The 22,691-nt window shown below is 44.8% G+C and overlaps 1 protein-coding gene and 1 pseudogene across 1 annotated transcript; one reads left to right on the top strand and one right to left on the bottom strand.

Moving 5' to 3' along the window:
* Positions 1–18,783: 18,783 nt before the first annotated feature.
* Positions 18,784–21,332, bottom strand: LOC112343399 (pentatricopeptide repeat-containing protein At4g02750-like). The gene is made up of 2 exons (XM_024666777.1): positions 19,101–21,332; positions 18,784–18,930 (listed from the first exon to the last, which is right to left on the bottom strand). Exons 1-2 carry the CDS (start codon positions 21,330–21,332, stop codon positions 18,784–18,786), a joined length of 2,379 nt encoding a protein of 792 aa, XP_024522545.1.
* Positions 21,333–21,411: 79 nt separating this feature from the next.
* LOC112343398 lies at positions 21,412–22,251 on the top strand (annotated as a pseudogene).
* The last annotated feature ends 440 nt before the right edge of the window (positions 22,252–22,691 follow it).

Raw genomic sequence — 22,691 nt, 5'->3', positions numbered from 1 at the left:
AGATGGGATAGATCTAGCACTAGATGTAAAAATACTCATCGAAATCTAATTTGCACTTATAAAGATATAGGATGATTAAGTGTTCTTAGCTCCCTAAGTTTTGCAAAAGTGTTAGATAAGCCTTTATTCAATAGATCATATTAATTTTACCCACATAAAGCCATAGAACAACCACTAAAATGCAACCTAATGTAAATGATTAAATTTGTCATTCTACTTTAGTCACTTAATCAAACCCTTGACTCCTTTGAGGAGTTTCACTTACAACCTTCATAGGTCCTCATCTATCATGGGGTATTTGTTATCCCTCAGATGTGATTTCTAAACCATACCAATTTTGCACATAATCCAAGTGCTTTACATGTCTAATCCCACTTCAGACATACAAAGGTGCCATTGACAATAAACCTATGTCCATTCATATTATCTGATTAGTAATCTAAGACCACTTGTACCACAGTCCTGCCTTCCCAAGATTGGGCCATCTGTCCATGTATAGTCATCCCATGACCACAACTTAGCATCCCTAAAACACCATCTAATATCTCTCCTTTAGTCTTTTCTTCAGTCCCACCAAGTCTCTCTTCATCCACGACAGTGCTTGTTAACACCACCATTGGGTTAGGCCCAAAGGCCTAAACACTAACCACTAAGTTTTATTAACTTTTGGGACTTCCTTAACATAACTATACTTTTGGTCACTAAGTAAAAGGATAATTCTTCTATAATCTAGTACTTTAGAATGATATTTTGAAATATTGAAGCCTAATACAAGCCTCATAGATACTCCTCCCACCTTTTGCCATTAGAGTGCCCCAACCATGTGGCTAGAATGAGATTCTAATAAGCCATACAAGGTCATCAAGTCACCCCACTTATCCATCTATATTCATTTTAGCCTTGGACTCTTTAGTGGTTAAATGTTTCACTTTACTAAGTTTGGATTGATAAGTAACTTTAAAGAGGGATATAAGAAGGACCAACACATAGCAAGTGTTATGATATATAAAAGTGTTAGGACCGAGTTTAAGATTGAATCCGAGATTGAGTCCGAGACCTAGTTCAAGACCAATTCTGAGACTAAGTCCGAGATCGGATCTGAGATGGAGGCAGAAGCTGAGTTTGAGATGGAGTTCAAGATTTGGTTTGAAATGGAATTCGAGCCTGAGACCAAGACTGAAACCGAGACTAAGGCCAAGATCAAGACCAAGGCTGAGAGCAAGACCAAGTCCAAGCCCGAGTCCAAGTCCAAGATTAAGACTGAGTTCAAGTCCAAGACTAAGATTAAGTTCGAGTTCGAGACTGAGACTAAGTCCATGTCTGAGTCTGAGTTCAAGTCCAAAGGTGAAACCCCAAAGCAATTGTCTCCTAGACTATAAAGGGTTTGGTAAGTCCATAATAAGAGGAGGACTTCAGTGGAATTAGTTTGGCCAAAAAAGGTTAGTATGATTTAAGAAGGCTACACCCACATGGTGGGTTGGTTGCATTCTTAATTACATTGATGGATCAAATCATATGAAATTTCATACTTGTTCCTAAAGCACTTCTTTGGGAGTTCCACTCCCACTTTCAACTTTCCCAATTAGAGTTTTTGATTTAAACATATCATGCTCATTGAACTTTTATTTTAGCCACTATCATTTGGCCCAATTTCAGCTCCACTTTAGGGTTTAGGGATTTGTGTTTTACATCCAAAAAAGAATTTACATTCTATTCACACTTAATGTTGGGGTTATTTATTTTCCTTAATTGGTAGCATAAGCATCTAGAATTTGTCAAGATTTGAAAATTGTAGCGCACATGGTTTTGACCCTTTATCCTATGGTGATTTACCATAGGATAACACCACGAAGCAGAACCTAAACCCTCTTTATGCCACATGACAGATGCCACGTGTCCAAAGGAATGTGGTGTGGACCCGAGGTTCAAGGCCTTGGGCCACTGAACAAAGGAACGGTGCCAAACTCCCAAGCATGGAGCCAAGGAGTGACGGAACCAGACCACGGAGCAACTCCCGAGCATACAGCCCAAGGAGCGAAGGGATAGGAGCCCGGAGCGACTTGGAACAATCCTAAAGCAATCAGCATCCCAATGCTAGGACCAGCACGCAAAACGAAGCCAAACGGAGTCTAGTGCTATTTCGGCATACCCTAACGCAAGTGTAAGCGACTAAATTTTCCATTCTACTTTAGTCACTTAACCACACCTCTGACCACTTGAAGGAGTCTCATTCACAACCTCCATAAGTCCAATCCAGGACTTGGGACTTGCTAGCCCCGAGAATGGCATCCATGCCACTCAACATTTGCACTTGGTCCAAGTGCTCCACGTGTCCGATCCCATGACCGACACTCAAAGGTACCACCGACATAGCAGCCCGTTACGCTAAGGCCATGCCCAATCACCTTTGCCACACTGGTAGTCCAATACCACTTGCATCACCGTCTTGGCTCTCCAAGACTTAGGCAAACCATCCGTGAGTGGTCATCTCAGATCCACTCCTTAGCATCCTTAGGATGCCCACCGACAAGGGGAATAGCCTTCCCCAATATCCCTCTGTCAGTCCCCACTAAGTCCCTTTCTGCCCCTGGCGGTGTTTGCCAACACTGCCACTGGATCGAGACCCACAGGCCCGACCACTAAGTCCCACGGTCCTCTGGGACTTCCTCACCACACGACTGTGTCCTTGGTCACTACCCCAGAGGACTGCTCCTCTTCCTTTCCACAGTCTGGGCCTTTGGGACAACATTTCGGAACACCGTGGCCTTACGCGAGCCACCTGGGTACTCTCCTCGCCTTCTGCCCTTGGGTGCTCTAGCCATGGGCTTAGAGCGGGTTCCGTTGAGCCACACCAGGTATCCAAGTAGGTAGTGCCACCCACACTTGGACTGGGAGCATCGGCCAATCGATCTCCCGGGGGAACTAGAGCCGGCTCTTGAACACTTCACCAAGCTACCCCGCTTGTCGGTCTGTGTTCACTCTAGTCTTGGACTTCCCAGTGGGCAGCTCATCACCCAACACTGGGTCCGGCCTTCCTGGGCCAAACTGGCCTTTCCTGGCCAAACTGGCTCCACTGCAGTCCTCCCCCTACTATACTTTTGGAGCTCACCAAACCCCCCAGGGTCTGGGAGACGAACGCTTTGGGCTTTCACCCTCTCAGACTCGAACTCGGACTCGGACTCGGACTCGGACTCGGACTCGGACTCGGGCTCGGGCTCGGTCTCGGCCTCGGCCTCGGTCTCGGCCTCGGCCTCGGTCTCATTCTCGGTCCCGATCTCGATCTCGGTCTCGGTCTCGGTCTCGGTCCCGGTCTCGGTCTCGACTTCGGACTCCATCTCGGACTCCATCTCGGACTCCATCTCGGGTCCATCTCAGACTCCACTTCGGACTCCAACTCGGGTCCATCTCGGACTCCACTTCGGACTCCAACTCGGGTCCATCTCGGACTCCACTTCGGACTCCAACTCGGGTCCAGCTCGGACTCCACTTCGGACTCCAACTCGGGTCCATCTCGGACTCCACTTCGGACTCCAACTCGGGTCCATCTCGGACTCCACTTCGGACTCCAACTCGGGTCCATCTCGGACTCCACTTCGGACTCCAACTCGGGTCCATCTCGGACTCCACTTCGGACTCCAACTCAAGTCCATCTCGGACTCCACTTCGGACTCCAACGCGAGTCCATCTCGGACTCCACTTCGGACTCCAACTCGAGTCCATCTCGGACACTTCCACGTGTCATGTGTTGGTCCTTTTGGGTCCCTTTTTGGAGCCTTGCTTTTTGCTCGCTTCGTGCTCGTTCCTCGAGCACTTCGTTGGGAGTTCCACTCCCGCTCTTGACTTTTCAAGTCGGAGCTTTTGGTCCAAACGTGTTACGCTCGTTTGGCTCTCGCTTCGGCCACTACCATGTGGCGCCCTTCCGGCTCCACTTTGGGGCCTAGGGATTTTGTGTCTCACAACTCCACCACCCATAGACGAAGTTCGATGTCCTCATCGAACGGTGAACCATTTTATAAAGTAACACCCGCATGTGTTACCATTTCCATCCTTGGCGCGTAGCCAATATTTGTCAATGGTGTGACATTGAAGGCTCACCATGCATTTTGCATATCCTCTAAGGAGGGTAGTCTCTCCAACTTAAAGACTGATTGGACCACATATAGTGGTTCTCTCCTTTTATTGGTTTAGTTCTCGCTAAACCTCTTAGAGACCCTTCTCTAAGTCAATCCCACTACTCCTTCTCGAGTAGTCTCACTTTCCATCGATATAACCTTTGCACTTTGGAACTTTGAATTTTGACTTCTTGGAGTCAATTTCCTAGGTGTCTTCGACACCTTGCCTTGCACCTTTTGTGCAACTCCACTTCCCATCCTAGGAAGTTCTCTACTCGAGGGCACCATCATCCTCTCTTCTATTTCGTGCTGAAGTTCCGGTTATCATACTTTGTGCTAGGGCTGTTCATGGCCCTATCATTTGGCTACCTTACCGCTCCCTCCCTTGGAGCTTCCACTTTCGCCAAATCGGAACATTTCGGAATCCTTCCTTGGAAACACACTTCCTTTCCCGCAACTTGTTAGCGTCCAACACATTAGTGTTCCTCACCTAACTTTGTCACTTGGATTCCTTCCAAGGGATTCCACGGCCCTATCTTGGCCACTCATCTTTTGTTCCTATCCGTTGATTGTTGCACCAAGCAACATCGAATCTCTACCTCCCTTCTTGAGGTATTATTTCGGTTCCATAGCAAAGACTCTTCTTTGCCAAGTCCGGAGGATGTTCACCCCTAGTACGTCTCTTTAGCATCTTCTGCTATGGGCTCTATCCACGGCCCAACTTCGTGACCCTCCCATGGGTCTTTTATAGAGACTACTTTCCTCGGACTCACTATGCCATCGCACGGACATAGTTTATTTCCCTTAGGTGCTCTTCCCACTTGGTCATCACGACCAAGCCACACCACCTTAAACAGTTCAATTTCAACATTTTGAACCAGGAACTTCATTCCTTAGCCAACCAAGGACCTTGTCCTTATCTGGCCATAAGATCACCTAGTGATCTCACCTTGGCACCTTAACAGAGTTGCCAAGAGGTACTTGGTCTTCTAGACCTCCAAGTTGTTGACTATAACCCCGGGGGCATCCCCCACACTTGGCGGTGCACCCAAGCCAGCCCTTACGGCCAAGGGTTCATAGCAACTGAGATTAGGTGTCCCCATCTCACTCACCACGACCTTGGTGCCACTTGCACCAAAGCGTTCAAGTTAGATATGCTAAGCTTTCACACTAAGCAATCTAACCGTGCATCACGACTCCGAGGCATCCCTCGCTTGGCGGTGTGCCCAAACCAGTCTCCACACTGAGAGTCCATGACCACCGAAATATGAGTGTCCTCATATTCCAAACCATCACCACGCCCTAGTGATTTGGGACTCGAACCCAAGCACTAGAGGGTCGGGACTCGAACCCAACCTCCGTATATGCATCTACGGACGGCATCACACAAGATGCCTGGCGTGACTCCCCACGCCGGTGCACCAACTTATTTTTAAAGCGCGCTACAGATCACAGTTTAAGAACCTAGTTCCTCCACACTGCCAAGTCCTCTCACTTGACATGTCTGTGATCATGCATGGACTCCTCCATGCTCGGCCCCATGGCCCACCCTTTTTGAAGTTATCACCTTCAACTAGGGTATTTGTTCCCCCGACGTGCCAATCTCGCTTGGCAAGTCCTTCGACCATTGTAACATGGTTCCTGCATAAGCGTGAAAGTCCTTGATCATCGACTTTCGTTCAAAGCCCTCTCTTTGAACACTCGGGAACTACTTCCCTAACCTTGATAGCCTTGCCTCATGGCAAGCTTCAAGACCACGCTTCTGCTGCGCCACTCCGATTTCACGCGTTCCATGAACCATTTACACTTGGCCTTTCTAGGTACTAAACTACCTAGAATCATCTTTGGGAACCTTGAAGGAACTCTGTCCCTCAGCTTGCTAAGGCCTCCCTTTTTGCAAGCCTTCCAAATGCCACATAGTCTAACATGGACAATTCCATATTTTAGACTCTCCATGGCATCACGGTTGCTAGCAGCAACACCCTCGAGCCCCCACTTGATTCTCCACTCCCAGCTGGCATAACCAACCTTGGTTATGCCCTTTGATTCCTACGGTTCGGTTCTATCCCCTTACTTCTTGCTTTTTGGCTTCACACCTTTCCTTTGGTCATTCTCCTCCAGACCAGGAGGATAGCTTTGCACTTTCTATCATGCCTTAGCAAGGATTCCTAAGGACGAACCAACCCAATAGCCCAGGGAGTGGTTCCTCAATCCGGGTATGCTCACCTTGTAACCCCACACACTGGGATTACATTGTTGCTTATGGGCCTTTACATGCCCATCACTAGCCTTGCCAAAGTTCTATTTTTGGCTTTGTCCAACTCGGGCAGATAGTCTTCTCCTGTCTCCGCAACCTTGGACATTTGGATAGCACCTTCTATCCATCATTCGCTAGGGACTTAGTCCCTTGGGCCTTATCCATTGCCCTCGCGACATCAAACACCACCTTCTGGTGTTCTAGAGTGTTCGGGTGTCCCAATGATGGCTTTCTTGACAATGAGTATTTCCTTTTATGACATTGACTTACTATATCGCAACACAAGCAACTTATCCCCCGTAAGGGTGTATTCGACTTCCCTATGCTATTAAGAAGTCTTGGGTAGCTACCTTCTACCCGTTCAACCAGTTATTTTGCACCTCTTGCTTAGTTGCCTCATAATTGTCAAGTCCTACAACTCATTGTTTGGTGCTTTCACACCTCCATCATTATCTAGGTCACCACACTCCAACTGCATGCTCTGCAGCTTAGGCTATGCCATTCCCATTTCCATTGGGATTCCTTTTGCAAGGGGTTCTCATGAACCCACCAACATAGCCTTAAGGTATCACACCTTGGCACATTTGGTGTCTCCACACCATCGGCTCCACGAGCCTACCTCTATGACATTTCCCCTTCGTGTTTATGTCTTTGCCAAGACCAACACCACTCTTTCTCATGCCAACCATCCGTTAGCACTGCACCATAGAAGTCACACACAACTTTATGTCAAAGTTGTTTTCTTCTGGGAACACCTTTCCCATAACTTTAGCATGGCACATTTTGCCATCGATGAGATACCCTCTGTTCTCATCCTTGGATCCTATGATCCCCCCCCCCCCCATCCTTTGTGGGGTACAACACACCTCAGTCCAAATGCTTCCATCAGTCCTTTTAGGACCATTCGTTGACTCTACTTGAGTCATCCAGCAGTTTTGGACTTGGTTAATCCACAGACCCGTAAGGTCCTACTTGTGAGGCACTAGCTCACTGGAATACACTTCTTGCATTCCTGTCCTACTCAAAAGGACTATTTTCACAAGTGTTACTCTGACACTTGATTTTGTTCTCTGGGGGCAACCTTTGCCCCTTAGGACTACTTGTCCATGTGATGAGAACACCAACTCATCCACTTAATACACCCCCAACTCCTTGGGTTGTTCCAGCATTTATTAGAGGTAGCCCCGGCTACCTTTTCAAGGACTTGAGTCCTCTTCCGTATTTGACCTCTCACGGTCATCCATTCCGGTCTCACCTTCATGAGCACCAGCCTCAACCAGGTGAGGATAAACTTGTGACTCCTTTATTGTTTTTGGAGTCTCTATCTTTCCCGTGATCCCAACTGTAGTTGTTTACCACAACTACATTAGCCTGTTTGCTAAGTCAAACGCTCATCTGGATCACATCCTCAACTCTTTGAGGAAAACCATATACTGTCCCCAAGATCCCAAAGTCGTTCCATTATTGGCCCTTTTCTATCCACCACCTTGTCTACAAGTTCACACATGAACTGTAATGGAGAGCCATATCTTCCCGACCTGCTACTCCTCAAGGATAGGCCCTCTTCTCGGACCTTCCTTGCTAACACCAGTGGTGATATACTTGAGCACCAATAAAAGTCGGACTAAGGAACGGCTCCGATACCAAATTGTAAGCGACTAAATTTTCCATTCTACTTTAGTCACTTAACCACACCTCTGACCACTTGGAGGAGTCTCATTCACAACCTCCATAAGTCCAATCCAGGACTTGGGACTTGCTAGCCCCGAGAATGGCATCCATGCCACTCAACATTTGCACTTGGTCCAAGTGCTCCACGTGTCCGATCCCATGACCGACACTCAAAGGTACCACCGACATAGCAGCCCGTTACGCTAAGGCCATGCCCAATCACCTTTGCCACACTGGTAGTCCAATACCACTTGCATCACCGTCTTGGCTCTCCAAGACTAGGAAAACCATCCGTGAATGGTCATCTCAGATCCACTCCTTAGCATCCTTAGGATGCCCACCGACAAGGGGAATAGCCTTCCCCAATATCCCTCTGTCAGTCCCCACTAAGTCCCTTTCTGCCCCTGGCCGTGTTTGCCAACACTGCCACTGGATCGAGACCCACAGGCCCGACCACTAAGTCCCACGGTCCTCTGGGACTTCCTCACCACACGACTGTGTCCTTGGTCACTACCCCAGAGGACTGCTCCTCTTCCTTTCCACAGTCTGGGCCTTTGGGACAACATTTCGGAACACCGTGGCCTTACGCGAGCCACCTGGGTACTCTCCTCGCCTTCTGCCCTTGGGTGCTCTAGCCATGGGCTTAGAGCGGGTTCCGTTGAGCCACACCAGGTATCCAAGTAGGTAGTGCCACCCACACTTGGACTGGGAGCATCGGCCAGTCGATCTCCCGGGGGAACTAGAGCCGGCTCTTGAACACTTCACCAAGCTACCCCGCTTGTCGGTCTGTGTTCACTCTAGTCTTGGACTTCCCAGTGGGCAGCTCATCACCCAACACTGGGTCCGGCCTTCCTGGGCCAAACTGGCCTTTCCTGGCCAAACTGGCTCCACTGCAGTCCTCCCCCTACTATACTTTTGGAGCTCACCAAACCCCCCAGGGTCTGGGAGACGAACGCTTTGGGCTTTCACCCTCTCAGACTCGAACTCGGACTCGGACTCGGACTCGGACTCGGACTCGGACTTGGACTCGGACTCGGGCTCGGGCTCGGTCTCGGCCTCGGCCTCGGTCTCATTCTCGGTCCCGATCTCGATCTCGGTCTCGGTCTCGGTCTCGGTCCCGGTCTCGGTCTCGACTTCGGACTCCATCTCGGACTCCATCTCGGACTCCATCTCGGGTCCATCTCGGACTCCACTTCGGACTCCAACTCGGGTCCATCTCGGACTCCACTTCGGACTCCAACTCGGGTCCATCTCGGACTCCACTTCGGACTCCAACTCGGGTCCAGCTCGGACTCCACTTCGGACTCCAACTCGGGTCCATCTCGGACTCCACTTCGGACTCCAACTCGGGTCCATCTCGGACTCCACTTCGGACTCCAACTCGGGTCCATCTCGGACTCCACTTCGGACTCCAACTCGGGTCCATCTCGGACTCCACTTCGGACTCCAACTCAAGTCCATCTCGGACTCCACTTCGGACTCCAACGCGAGTCCATCTCGGACTCCACTTCGGACTCCAACTCGAGTCCATCTCGGACACTTCCACGTGTCATGTGTTGGTCCTTTTGGGTCCCTTTTTGGAGCCTTGCTTTTTGCTCGCTTCGTGCTCGTTCCTCGAGCACTTCGTTGGGAGTTCCACTCCCGCTCTTGACTTTTCAAGTCGGAGCTTTTGGTCCAAACGTGTTACGCTCGTTTGGCTCTCGCTTCGGCCACTACCATGTGGCGCCCTTCCGGCTCCACTTTGGGGCCTAGGGATTTTGTGTCTCACAGCAAGGACATGGGTACTCCACCAGCTATTATGGTGTGGAGTTTGGGTTTAGCCCCAACCCAAACCCAGAAAAAAGACAGGCCCCCAAGGGGGAGTTAGCCCATCCCTCAGGTTGGTGGGCCATGCCCGACTTACCCATTATCCTTATTATACATTGGGAACCCCCCAAAACCCCACCCCAAACCCCCCCCCCCCCCCCCCCCCCGAGGAACACACGCTTTGGGCTTTCACCTTAAGCCTCCTTTAGTATCTCTATCTAAACCTTACTGATGGGTTTGGTTTCTTTGCTCAGGAGGGTTAGGGCCTTTAGCTTCTTTCTTTATGTTCCTACAGGCAAGGGCGTATCACACTTTTGTAAGCTGGGTGACACCCAGAGCAACAAAGGTGGTTGACTCCATTGGTCATTTCCATGTTGGCGAGGGCCGGAAGGTGTCTGAGCTGGTAGCGCATCCGTGTTAGACAAAGAGGTTGCCTCCTAACTCATTTAAGTTGGTGCATTTCTCACATTGTGTGAATACTGTGAACTTTTTCTTGAGTTGTTTCCTTGGCGGTATTCTAGACTCGAGTATGCATCGACGAGGACGTCGATCTTCCCTAGGGGGGGAGAGTGTCGTGAATGTGACTTCGGGTATCAAAAGTTACCTGTCGGCTAGTCCTTATGGACACTCTTACTTTACTGTCACGATGGCAAGAGGTCAGTATTGCTGGACCCTTTATTAGTCCCTCTTGTGCTAGTGGAGTTAACTAGGCAATTTGAGTGTACTTAGACCGAATGAACATAAGGACGGAATTCCTACGTGTTATTAGCTAAGCATATTTAGCCCGGTAAGGAGTTCCCGTCTCGTTGTGTCTTGCATTTGCTAGTGACAAGAACCCTCGCGTGTTGAGATTAGTCCCTCAATATCGCTGGATGATAGCTTACTGTGTCTACCAAACACCCTCGCTATCATGCCCTTTGTGTTAGTCTCGTTTCGGTCTCAAATGCTATTTATGGAAAGTCTCCAGATTTGCTCATTTGGCATATCTACGGAATGTAGAGATTGATCTGAACACAATGGTGTTCGTCCTGTGTCCAAATTCGCAATTTAGTGCCATTCCATATTTAGTAAGTTTCGAGCTTGTCCTAGAGACTAACTTTTGATACTAAAGTCTCTACTGTAAATAGGTAGTTAGAGTTGTTTACATGGTCATGCCTTTTTAACGAAATAAGAAACATCGACAGAGAGGTAGGTGATATGACCAGTCGACAGTAGCTACCCCATGACTAAAGATTTCACCATGCACAATACCAGCCCAAACTCAAAGATTAATATATGGACAATATCAAAGTCATTAGACAATGATATCTTAGAGACTTAATTATCAATGAATAAATCTTAGATGAAAACACAAAAGTATTCCAAGTAAGTTATCATCCGATAAACTAATATGATAGTATAGGAACCACCAAGATCATCACCATTGGAAAACATAGGATTCACCATCCTACAAAATTCAATAGCCAGCGTATCATCAAGAAAACTCAATAATAAAACTGAACTACTGAAGATGGCAGATAGTATGCCAAACAACTTACTAAAGTTAACTCAAAGAACACAAAGTATCATTGACTGACAAGCACAATGTTTGCAAATGTATCACCCAAAAGAAATAATATCCCAATCTATCAGAACTAACCCAAACAATAATTAATAGAACAGAATGAATGCGGTAATGAATGTAATACCCGAGGTACGAAATAAAGGTTCATAGACAGGCATAAACTAAATGACCACTCGAATCCAACTCAATCGCTATAAGCTCACCAATGCATCTAATCAATAGCTTTGAGCATGCCTTGAAGAGGCTAGCTATGCATGATCAACACTCAGTCAAAACTAAAGTGAAGACCATGAGATGGATTTATATCAGTACACAACCTCCTCATAGACAAAGCTATAGTACGGGTACCAACATCTTAACTTCAAACAACTAAGTTGAACATCACCATCCTCAACCAAGGTGCAAGGCCACCAAGACCAAGTCAAGATCAGTGAGAGCTCACTACTCTCATAAAGTTTAACGAAATGCAAAATACAACCTACCACCAAGCATAATGCTACAGAAGAAAGGCATAAGAATCACCTTTCTTAGAAAAGCGCAATAGCTACTTTTCTACACTAACTCTAGACTCTATCCAATGCAATTGCCTTAGCCCCAAAAGTTAACATCCCTTTCGGGCCATATCATACAAACTACATATTAAGGTTTAAGGTAACCGAAGTCAACTCCAACCTTTTCACTAGTATATATTGGCTTACGAAAACAGAATGGTTTTTGAACAAAGTGATCAATAGATCAGCCATTGGATAAGTCTAAGAAAATTTGTGAAAAAATTGCCATCCTAGAGAAAGAATAACTCTTAGTCCAGGAATGCAAACTTTCAAGACTTAACCAACTTCCTCTTACTAACAACTTCACATAGGTTCACCTCAACACAAATTCTCATGACCCATAGTATGCTTAAGCCTTGAACATCTTTTTGCCCATATAATCGACATTTAACATTGACATCCGCAAAATGCAAAGTGAACATCTAAGGCTTGACCATAAAGACCACATTTTTGAATATCCATATTACACTAACACTTTCTTCAACCACCTTCAAAATCCAATATGAAGCCAAAACACTTAACAAGAAAAATGACATGGAAAATCAAGTTTTAAGAAAAATTCCTCATCACTCAAACAACAATGTCACTTCCACTAACATGAGTGCTAGTGATGTCAATGCCTTAACTACACACCTTCTCCATCCAACAATCTACTCCAAGTGCTAACAAATTAACTGATGAGATATAGCAAATGAATGCTACAACCCTTTTCCAACACCTCACGGCAAACTCTCAAAGAAACAACGTATCAACTTAAGCTTAGCATAATGGACCATTATTGAGAATCCAGTCAAAGCTACTTACAATGCTACTACGTGCAAGTAGACTAGCTTCACCATCAACCACTTTGGGGTTGATTATTGTTTAACCAAATAACTTTGTAAACACATTGCTCATTATCACATGAATATGATATAAGTATCACAATGACTTGATCATCAATCAAGTGACACTATAAGTAATGCCCATGTCACTACTACAAAGGTTTATATGAGTATCAAGTGTCAACTCGATTCAACAAAATGCAACATAAATGCCACACTCCACTGATGGAGATTTACAACACCGATCATCACTAACTTTTTTTCACAACACGAACAAACTCATACCACTCTCTCTCCGACAAAACTCAACACTAATCCAACACCAAGCTATTCAAAGAGCATTAGCAAGGTTCCCCAGAAAAGAATTGAGCATTATAACTTAAGTCTTCCAATAGCAAGCTTAAACAAAATGGTTCAGCACTTCACTGCTATCCATCCCACAACTCACCATTGTAAGACCATCATCTCCAACATATATCAAGATAGGGACCCTTGATAACACAAGTAATGAGTTAACACTTCATTGCAAATCATCTCTCAAAGAGGAAAAAATAATTTACATGTTTGATCCTTCGTCCCTGACAACTCTCTTTTCGGTCTCATCTTTGACCAAACCTCAAGCTTTCTTTCACACTGCCTTCAGTTTGATCCAAGAAAAGTTTATGAGAGAGCACGGCAATGACTACTTGAATCAATAGACTAATCCCTACAGTCTTTATTGATCCTTTTATAATCACGCCTAAGAAGGATCCACTAGTGCCATGCTAAACAGCTACAGACCAGCCTATTTGCCACTCATAACAAACCCAGGGAGATTTGCTTTTCACCCACGGTACATGGAACAACCCATGGAACCACTGATAGGTTAACATTAATCCTACCAACTTAAAGTGTAGCCTTGAGTTGCTAATATGCCTCACTCATGAAACTTGTGCAACTGGAACAACTCAATCCATCTTATGAGCCCAAGAGCAAGCTCACATCATAAGGTACAACAAGGTTACCAAATCCATACCCAAGGAACAATTGCGAAGTCTTTGCACCCAAACGTGTACCCACTTGGATCATCGTTTTCATCTCTGCGTATGCAACGAGACTAGTTGCCCAATCTCATTGGATAGTACTCATCAAGACTCATCCTCTGATACCAAATGTAGTGCACATGGTTTTGACCCTTTATCCTATGGTGATTTACCATAGGATAACACCACGAAGCGGAACCTAAACCCTCTTTGTGCCACGTGACAGATGCCATGTGTCCAAAGGAATGTGGTGTGGAACCCAAGGTTCAGGGCCTTGGGCCACTGAACGAAGGAACGGTGCCAAACTCCCAAGCATGGAGCCAAGGAGTGACGAAATCGGACCACAGAGCAACTCCCGAGCATACAACCCAAGGAGCAAAGGGACAGAAGCCTGGAGCGACTTGGAACAATCCTAGAGCAACCAGCATCCCAATGCCAGGACCAGCACGCAAAATGGAGCCAAATGGAGTCTGGCGTTATTTCGGCATATCGGTGGCTTAACACAAGGACATGGGTACTCCACCAGCTAACATGGAATGGATCTTAGGCTTAGACCCAAGCCGGACGCAGAACAAGGACAGGCATGCAAGCAGGAGCTAGACTATGCCTCAGGTTGGTCGGCTATGCCTTACTAAATATGGAATGGCGCTAAATTGTGAATTTGGACATGGGACGAACACCATTGTGTTCAAATCAATCTCTACATTCCGTAGATATGCCAAATGAGCAAATCTAGACACTTTCCATAAATAGCATTTGGGACCGAAACAAGACTAACACAAAGGGCATGATAGCGAGAGTGTTTGGTAGACACAGTAAGCTATCATCCAGTGATATTGAGGGACTAATCTCAACACGCAAGGGTTCTTGTCACTAGCAAGTGCAAGACATAACGAGACGGGAACTCCTTACTAGGCTAAGTAATAACACGTAGAAATTCCGTCCTTATGCTCGTCCGGTCTAAGTACACTCGAAATGCCCAATTAACTCCACTAGCACAAGAGGGACTAATAAAGGGTCCAGCAATACCGACCTCCTGCCATCGTGGTAGTAAAGTAAGAGTGTCCGTAAGGACTAACTAACAGGTAACTTTCGATACCCAAAGTCACATTCGCAACAAAATGCACTATTGTAAAATGAAATTTCCTACTTGATGATTAAGCCTTGTAGTTTTATTCGACTATAGGTGTTTATACAGAATATTTTGGCCAACACTACTACTCCATTTAACATACATACAATCCTATTTCATGGACACAAGTTCTAAACACTTATAGAAAGAATATAGTAAACAATTTAAACTTATAGATGCCCAACTCAATTCAAAGTACGAACCTAACTATTAACTATGCAACCTCCTCTCTAACCTTGAGTGCTTGAATCAATGAACATATATGTACATTACCCCATGTCCTATAGGGACTAAAACAACATCAAAAGTGCACTCTCACAATGAAAAATCAGCAAAATTATAAGCACGAACACACAACATTGCTCTTGGGCTATTTACCTCCTAGATGACTCCAATGCAAGACTTGAAGGTAACTGCTATGCTTGTGACATACGAGACTTGTCATGGGGCACACTACCACTAACATGCTTCCAGTGCTAAAATAATGTCCAATCACGATTGAATTCCAACTCATAACTCCATATAAGGTGTGAACTTCCTCCAACTTAAGGCTGGAGCATGCTATCTTGCCTCCCACATGAGACAAGTGCACTAGCTCATCTTTGAAAGAGTTTTAATCTTGTCATAGGGACTAGAGAAATATTGCAAACATCCTTAATTTAAAAAAGCTTAAAAGTAAGTATTGGAGAAGAGACCCTATACATGTAACATTGAATTACCTTCATCTACTGCTAGCCCTAATTAAATCCAAAAATCGATCCCTCTAAATTTTACAAGATCAATCTAAAGCCAACACTAAACATAGTCTTCCACAAAACCACGTGTTAAACTCTATTGGTTCCACCACCAAATAATGGAAGAATTAAAATGGGATTTGGTGGAATGGGAATGGAAGGACATATGTAAATAATTCTTTCAGTATGAGACCAAATTTGGCCGAAGAGTCACTCACCCCTTAATACAAATCACATTTATCAAGAAAATAAGAGCATAATAAATCCCATCCCAAAACCATCCATAGCACGTGAACAAAATTTGGAAAAGCCACTAGTCCACAAAAACTCAATACTCTATGTGGCTTGCCTAGTAAGAGTGCTTCCCCTCATTTGCGGCAATACGCCTCTTGAACACAATGTGTAGTTTCTGTGTAGCAAAAGAGATATAGTGCCACATCCTATGGGAATGCTTAACTATACAAGAAGTTTGGGAGGGCTCCATGGCAATTCTCAAATAGACCTTTTAAAGTGGCACACCCATAACCTATGAATCAGTGCTATGGGGCTGCTTCCTATAAGGGAAGACCAAACGCTCAAATGCCTAGAAATTGAGACATAACAAAAACCCCCAGTTCGTTCAATTTAATCAAATATGTACACAAATTACATATTTTCACCAGGAGCTTGTTAATGTCCTCGAGGGATATACTCTTGCAAAGATTTGGAAGGCCTATTGTGCCAGGATATTCAATAACAAGAATCCCTCGGCTTGGGCAACAATCTCAAAAGTTTTGTCGCACTTGATTATTGTATTGAAGTCCTAACTTAACATGTTGATAAAGGTTGGAGAAAAAGACAACAAATAACCATCCCAATCTAAATGCTGAAAGTTCATATACTTCAAAATCATTCCTTTGAATGTCCAAATGAGCCATTCCACCAAACCGTTTAACTGTGAATGATAAACACTCGTGAAAGCATGGCATATCCTCAATTAAGACGTCAAAACATAAAATGATGAGGAAAGATCACTAAGGAATTAACTCTCTGGCCCTTCTTTAGACACGAAAGCGAGGCTAACAAAGACAAATGGACATGAAAACCACCACTATACCTTTGCAGCACTTGTCCAAGAATGACAGAACATGTACTTCTCCAAGTCCCTTGAACTCCTTCTCAAGGACTTCAACCACATAAACCATAATGGACACAGTCTCCAATTCTAGTTCAACTTTGTCCCCCCCCCCTAAACCCTTTGATTTGCTCTTTTCCGGTTTCGAACATGGTTTTTTAAGGGCTAAATAATTAAACACCCCCCCCCCCCCCAATTTCCTCTTTTCTAGTTTCGAGCACATCAAAATTAGGCTCTATAGTTTTTTAGAGGCTAAATAATTAAACCCCAATTAACAAAGCCAAGTGCTAATGGCTTCACCATGATCAATACAGTCATAACACTATTATTTAGATGTATAGGATGTTTCAAGGGCCATAGCTCGTGTTAGAGGCTACATTAGGCTAGTTTGTTAGACTACAGAAATGTAACTTCAATTCGAATCCAAGAAGAGTGGCTCACCTTTGGTCATGATTCCAAATGGATAATGCCAAGGGTATGGCTATACTAATATGAGGCTGTAGAACTGGTGTGCTGGCATTACACTTGCATGATGGACCCATGATGGACCATTTGGCATAAATTATTTTAAACTTAAATTATTCCCTACATGAATGAGTACACATGCTTCAAATTTACAGCCCATTATAAAAACATTATATTTCTACCATGTGGAAGGGTATAATAAGAATTATGGCTGTATATAAAGAGAGCGCTAGAAGTAAAATTTATTTAATCTTGATTATGAAGAGTTTAGTATATGTCCTAACTATTACTATGTTCATACATGTTTCTAGCATGACAATAAGGTATGCTAGACATCCAGGGCGATTCTCCATACCAGAAACAAGAAAGATTACAAGTGCTATTTCTTATGTCATCAGGTCCCTTAAAAGGAATTCATTCTATTCTACAGGGCGTAGCTTTACATACAATCCTACAGTTTCTAATAAATATAAAGTTTCTATAAGGCTTTGGTTCTTTAGTATTGCCCCCTCAATGATCTCTGTCACTTGTTCAGTATCTCCAGACCCATCTATGGCCTTGCCTTCCAATTTCATGAAAGATGAGTATATGAAAATCTTCAAAACTATCTTTCTGGAGTCTCGAGTAAATGGCTATGGAACATTGTTAGTTATTTCAAAACTCTTGGGAATTGATTATATTTCATGGCCTATCAAGAAAGATCATGATGAATTGAATGCTAATAGTAACCACTGGAATATTTCAGCAGCCCTTCCTCTTTATACTTTTTCAATCCAACCTCGAAGTCTTAATAAGAGCACTTTTGTAATTCATGATTGGTATTCAGAGTTAGAAGACTGCTGGCCTTTTGAGATGAGTATGATTAGTGGCTTTGAATCTTTGGGTTCCTTTGTTCTCGAACCATATACCTTTCAATCTAAGAGCGGACGTTATAAAGCCCATTTACAAGACAATTGCAAATTTATTCTGAATGACTTAGTTACGAAAGAAATGCCCTATGTAAGTCCCATTGATACAGATCCTCCATGCCCGTTGACTATAAATCCTCATGCAGCCATAAAGATTGGTGACTTGATTTTAATCGATATAGGAAAGCGCCTCTGCAAAGATCAATCTGATTGCATAATAACAACCGGATTATCTGTAGAAGAAGGTTATATTGGACTATGGGACACAGACGATGTGTGGGGTGGTCCTTTCAACTAACTAAGTCCCATGTGCAAGGGGACTGTCTTATTCATTCCATGCTCTTGAGCACCTCACCAAATAAAAGCACCTGTGGTATACATTCAGCACCACCAGCACATAGAAAACTTAAGCGTGAGATCTGTCTAAAATTCAGAAGAAAACGGAGAAAGGAAACGAGCATTACTTTCTTACACTGTTAGTGAGTAAATATCTCAGATCATGTTGAACCAGAGTAGCGACACTGCTTTGAAAAAAGCTTTGCAAACCGATTGTGAGCTGAAATAAGGGGGCTCGACAAGAGCGCACTCGATCTGTCCAACTATAAAAAATCCGTGCAAGCAGCTCATGGAGGCAAATTCGGCAGTGGCCAGCGCCAGTCCTGGATAAGTCCGTCAGCCCCACGCTTCTTGTACGATTGTGATCTGGAAGCAAACAAAAACGTAACTTCAAGCACTCTGGGTAGTTCGTCGTAGCGAAAGATCACGATGTCCTGGCATATGGAGCCAGGACCAGCGACAGTCACGCCATGTCACCAATGTTCAAAGTTAAGGGAGTTGGAAGACAGTCTCTTGCTCTCAGACGTGGATATTGCTTTACCACCGTCTGGTCAATCTCCACGTGAACACCCATTTAGATCCAGATCATGCCATAATATCAAACTAGGACTGAAAAAGCATTGGCCGTGAGAATATATGCCATGTTGAGCTTTGGGTCCAGCTCTGTGACATGCTTAGCAGCAAAGGCTCCCAACTCAAGGTTGCCGTAGATTTTACACCCATTAAGCAAACAACACCACTCCAAAACTTCTGGAACAAATGGCATGCATGATGTCAACTCGCCAGCCTCACGCAAATGCCCTGCACGGCTCAAGAGATCAATCATGCAACTGTAGTGCTGCTTCAATGCTTGCAGCCCATAGTCAACCCTCATAGACACAAACAAGCATCTACCAAGATAAACCTTGCCTACTTGGCTGCATGCCGCTAGGGCAGACATGAAGCAAATCTCATCCGGAAGAAAGCAATCGTCTCTCAAATTGTAAAATGCATCCAATGCTTCACTAAAGTTACCACTACAAACACAGCTGGCTAGCAACGAGCTCCAAGCGACCAAGCACCTCTCGGGCATCTCAAGCAAGAGCTTTCTACAATGCAAGGGGTGGCCGGTTTGAGCATAGAGAGACAACATTGCAGTCCAGGAGGCTGTGTCCTTCCGTGGCATGTCGTTGAACACTTCCCTTGCATCCAGAAGATGTCCATTTTGGGCATAAGTTGCAAACATCACATTCCAGCACACAACATCTCTGTCTTTCGGAGAGATTCTTTCAAACAAGCTCTTAGCATCTTCTACTTGTCCATTTTGGCCAAAGTTGAGAACCATGGCTGTTGAAGAGACTGAATCTTGAAATGGCATTGTGTCGAAAAGCTGCTTGGCCTCTCCAAACTTGCCGCTTTTGGAGAAAGTAGAGATCATTACAGTGCTAGACACAACATCCCACTCTGGCATTTCATACTGGAAGATTTCCTTGGCTCTACTTATCATCCCTTTCTGGGCCTCTATTGAGAGTATTGTATTCCAGGAAATCCGGTCCTTTCCAGGCATCATGTCGAAAACCATTCTTGTTTCCTCCAAGTGCCCGTTTAGTGCATTTGCTGACAAAAGAGCATTCCACGACATTGTACTATGCTGTGGCATCTTTACAAAAAGTTCTCTAAATTCCGACAGGTACTTATTTTGTGCAAGAGCTGAGAGCATTGCATTTGCCGCCTCTATTGTCTTTTGTGGCATCATTTCAAAGATATTCTTTGCTTCATCCAGATGCCCGTTTTGGGCATAAGCACACAGTATACTTGTCCATGAAACCAGATCGTGTTTCGGCTCACTATCAAAAATCACTCTTGCTTCTTCTAACTTATCGTCATGCACATACGCTGAAAGCATTGCATTCCAAGAAGCCATTGTTCGTTCGGGCATAGCTTCAAAGATTATCTCCGCGTTTTGCAGATCTCCAAGATGGGCACATGCAGAGAGCATTGCATTCCAAGCTACAAGATCGTGCTCCGGCATTGCTCTGAACGTTTCTTTAACAGCTTGTAAGTCTTTGACCTGTAAAAATGCGTCCAGCAAGCACGTCCATGACACCAAGTTTCTAAACGGCATCTGATCAAAAGTTTGCTTGGCTTCAGAAATGTTTCCTCTCTTCACATACGCAGTGAGCACTGCTGTCCACGATACGAGATCCCATTCCGGCATGAGATCAACAAAATTTTTCGCAATTTCAACAATCCCGTTCTGCACATATGCGTTGAACATGGCCGTCCAAGAGATTAGATCTCGTAGTGGCATCGTGTAAAACATTCTCTTGGCAAGAACAAGGTGCCCTCTGTGGGCATATGCAACAAGCATAGTGTTCCAAGCAACTAATGTTTGCCTTGGCATTCTATCGAACAAAATTTTAGCCTTTTCAAGAAATCCATGATGAACGTACGCGTCAATCATGCAGTTGCAAGCCACTGTATTTGCATCTGGCATCCTTGCAAAGGTATTTTCGGCTTCCTCTAGATGCCCAGCACGGGCATATGAGCTTAACATTGCAACCCAAGAAACAGTAGTTCTCTGGGGCATCGAATCAAAGAATCCCTTTGCATTCTCAAGGCTGCCATACTTCGAGTAAGCATTCATCATGAAATCCCAAGAGTAGACATCCCTGGAAACCATGGTATCAAAAACTCGTTTGGCGTGCAATGAGCTTCCACACCTCGTGTACATTGCGATGAGCTTGTTGCACAGGAAAACATCATCAGTTTTGGCACTGTTACTGGCATGCAGATCCTCAGCCAAAGCCAAGCTCTTGCAAGATTGGATGAGTTCTAGGCACTGGACTCTGTCCATATTCTTCCCAGGGTTTTCATTGTATGGCAATTCCTTGCATTTAGCATTGTCTCTAGAATGTTTTCATTTTAACGATGTTATGATGCTTACAAGTGCCTTTACAAGCTCATCTGGAGTGGAAAAGAAGGGGCTGCGATCAGATGCAAGCTCTAGAACACCGTTGGGGGGATTGTTTTCCAAGAGATAACCTTGCATTGCCACGGGTAGCATCCCTTTGATGTAATAACGAGGAACACTTCCATACTTCTCTTTGGTGTACTCCACCCCGATTTCAGAGGGTGGCAACAAAGGATTTGTCCTGTTTGAAGTTCAGTTTTAGTGGCGGGTCTAAAAGTTTTGCAGGATTTCACCTCGGAGGAACAAAGTTTCACATCCTGCGAGAGTTCCTCGTGCTGGGATACAGCGTCTTGCTCTACCTCCAGAACCCGTTCAAGTTCTTGCAGCGCGACTGCGACATCGAGGCCATGACCGACGGCCACACCAACGCCACCGCCTATGGATACAACGACGTGTTCGACGATCCAAAGATGGGCTCGCGCTACGCGCACACAATGAGGATCTGGGTGTTTAACTCGGGGCTGTTCTACTTGCGGCCCACGATGCCATCGATCGAGCTCCTGGACCGGGTGGCGACGAGGCTGGCGAGAGAGAAGGCGTGGGATCAGGCCGTGATCAACGAGGAGCCCTTCTTCCCGTCGCGGCCGGGATACAATGGCTTTCACACGCTTCCAAGCGCGCCATGGACAGGTTCCTCTTCATGAACAGCAAGCTTCGGTTCATGGAGATCCAACGCACTATGCCAACTTCCGATCCGGATAAGTACAACTGGATGCTGGCCATTGTTGATTACTATAGAAGGATGCCCTGGCCAAGTTCCCTGTTGGCTCGGAATGATGCTGGTCTGGTTGAATCCGACTGATCTTGTGATTGATAGATACTTTTTTTTTTCAAACTATAAAATGAAGACACGTTCATTGGTACAGATCATGGCAAGAACATCATCAAACATACATTAGTAGGAGAATGGGAGGACAAGACCAATTTATTGCTTTATCTTTTAGATTTTTGATTTGCTGTAAGAGTGGATATATCTAGAATATACTTAAATATTTTAGGATGTCTTACCATCTACGGTTATTATTTATTTAGATTAATATTATATTTATAATTTATAAAGTTTCTTAAACACTTTCTAGTATATTTTAGTTTATTCTACCATCTAATAGTTGATATTCAATAAGATAAATCGTGTGTTTATAAATTATAAACATGTTTATAATTATAAAGTTCCATTTGATCAATTCAATTGATCAATAGGAATAATACTACTATTAAGAAAACTAAGCAATTGATCAACAG

The sequence above is a fragment of the Selaginella moellendorffii genome, unplaced genomic scaffold, assembly GCF_000143415.4.
Source record: "Selaginella moellendorffii unplaced genomic scaffold, v1.0 SELMOscaffold_148, whole genome shotgun sequence".
In the NCBI taxonomy this organism is placed as follows: Eukaryota; Viridiplantae; Streptophyta; class Lycopodiopsida; order Selaginellales; family Selaginellaceae; genus Selaginella; species Selaginella moellendorffii.
The sequence above is the reverse complement of the archived record's forward strand: the minus strand, read 5'-3'. Positions and strand labels throughout refer to the sequence as shown.